Here is a 2,097-nt window from a genome sequence, read left to right as displayed (position 1 = left end):
CTATCTATCTAGCAAATTCCTTTTAGTTAACTTTACATTGTTCTGCATCTATTAAAGGTTACTTTACAGAGAACTTTCATCAAATAGTCTTGCAGAAGATGAAGCAACAATCTAAAGAGGAGGTTACACATCTTGATAAGAAAGCTAACTTTCCTCAAAACTTAGCACTATGATTATAGTAATGGTATTGTAATATAGATCAAATTATTTAACATTAAATATCAGATTAACTGAATTATCAAATTAGTTTAAGAGCTTAAGTTAGCCACTTTTTGTGTAAACAATAAAATGCATAACTAGATTTTTTTTTTTTTTTACTTATGCAGCTTTGGAACACTTGCAAAATCAAAGAATATTATATCAAGTACATTTTTAAAAATCCAAAAAAATATGTATATATTGCATTAAAGATTAAGTTAACAAGAAGGTAACATATCTATATTTAATTTTTTTCTTTATCAATTCTCCTCCTACAATGCTTCTTTACAATGCTAGTGCTTACATAATATCCATGAGATTTTGAAATATTCATTTAACCTACTTATTGTTGTTCTTGTAAAAGGATTCAGTATTTTGATAGAAAAAAACAGGATATCAAGCCTACCTCTCTAGCATCTTAGTCTATCTATAATTTGAAACCATAAACATTAATATTTCCACAAAATGTAATCTGAAAATTAGATTCTGTCATAAACAATGTTAACCTCTCCAGGCTCATTTGTGGATAGGTGAACAACCAATTAAAGGCTTTAATTGGTTGTTCAATTAAACCCATAAACTGGTCTTCTATCTCCCCCCCCCCTCAACCTCAACCATGTCCGCGCCAGCCCCTCTAAGTTGCCAGCTGCACAAGAACGCCTCACACTTCTTTACCTTTTATTTGGTGCACTTTCTGTCTTTGAGTCAACCATAGCCTGCACCAAACTGGAAACATTGTGGCATACGTCCAATATGTTGTGCCATTTACTGTTTTCACTGCGCAGTTCTCCCTTTCTCATTAGTTGACCATTCAGGGTTATCAACGTGCCTGTTTACCATGCAGTGTGGATTGGCCCAAGCACGGATCACTTTACGAACTGAACAATCTAAAAGATTTACTGATTAAATTGAACATAACAATCCATGCTGGTAACACAGAAACAACGTATCAATAATGTATTATCCATCATAAATGTTACATAATGCAAATCAATAGTCGTGCAACAAGGAACCGAACATTTTTGGAAAATCTAAAAATTTGTCAATGCAAGTTACAACTTTTGAAAATAACTTGCCCATGCAAGTAAGAAGGTTTCCAGTCTGGAGCCTACAAAATATATCAAAATGTCCACAGCTATAATATGCTGTTGCACATCACACAAACCATAGCAACCAGGAGGTAGTATGTTATAAAATCCTTTGTATTTGGGTGTTATAAACAGTTAATTCCCACTAACAACTATACTACTAATCAACAAAAAGACACAAAAATGCAAATTTACCTCTAGACAGAAAACACATGTAGTTTGTCCTCAGTATCTCATAAAACTATCTCCTCCTATTATAAGGGCCTTACCATGTCTCTTCTTATTGCACCATTATGTTCAATATCATCCAGTACATTGCCACATATTGTGAAATCATTCTCTACACATATCTCTCCTAATATCAATCTATAAGCCTTCAGTTAAGACTACAATGATACGAGACACTACAGTACCACAATCCAGGTGTTATTCCCTATCCTATAAATCAAATTAATGACCGAAATACCTGACCTGAAACACGTAATGGTGATGCAACACAGAACCCCAACCTGGAATTCCTCCCTCAAAAAACACCCCTTTTCTCCCTCCCTCTACTATACCAGCCTCATATATTTCACACCCTTATAACAATAAACCCTCTGCATTCTCCAAACGTCAAAAACATCACCGGAGATTTACCAATAAGCTGCTTTCAACCCGGTAAATGAGCGGAGATTCCTGTGGCTGGAGTTTCTTGTTTGTTTACAATGGAGAGACAGAAAATGGGAAATAAACGGGTCTCTCTCGGGGGGCATTTCTCCCTCGGTTTCAGCCTGTTTGTTGGGCTTTGTTGTCTGTGGCATGTCTTCGT

At 35.2% G+C, this 2,097-nt stretch overlaps 1 protein-coding gene across 2 annotated transcripts in view; it reads right to left on the bottom strand.

The window, feature by feature from the left end:
- Positions 1–2,068, bottom strand: part of LOC119589207 (eukaryotic translation initiation factor 4 gamma 1-like) — a 20,489-nt gene extending 18,421 nt beyond the window's left edge. Inside the window, exon 1 of one of the 2 annotated variants that reach the window (XM_037937807.1) lies at positions 1,926–2,068. Coding sequence is in view for 1 of the 2 variants with exons in the window: in XM_037937806.1 (XP_037793734.1) it covers positions 1,482–1,500 (19 nt within the window). In the remaining variant the exon portion in view is untranslated. Of the gene's footprint in view, positions 1–1,481; positions 1,537–1,925 lie in introns of those variants that run through there. The other variant, XM_037937806.1, reaches the window with a different exon arrangement.
- Between the last annotated feature and the right edge of the window lie 29 nt (positions 2,069–2,097).

Source organism: Penaeus monodon, chromosome 25 (genome assembly GCF_015228065.2).
Source record: "Penaeus monodon isolate SGIC_2016 chromosome 25, NSTDA_Pmon_1, whole genome shotgun sequence".
Lineage (NCBI taxonomy): Eukaryota > Metazoa > Arthropoda > Malacostraca > Decapoda > Penaeidae > Penaeus > Penaeus monodon.
Note: the sequence above shows the minus strand (reverse complement) of the source record. Positions and strands in the feature narration are given on the sequence as shown.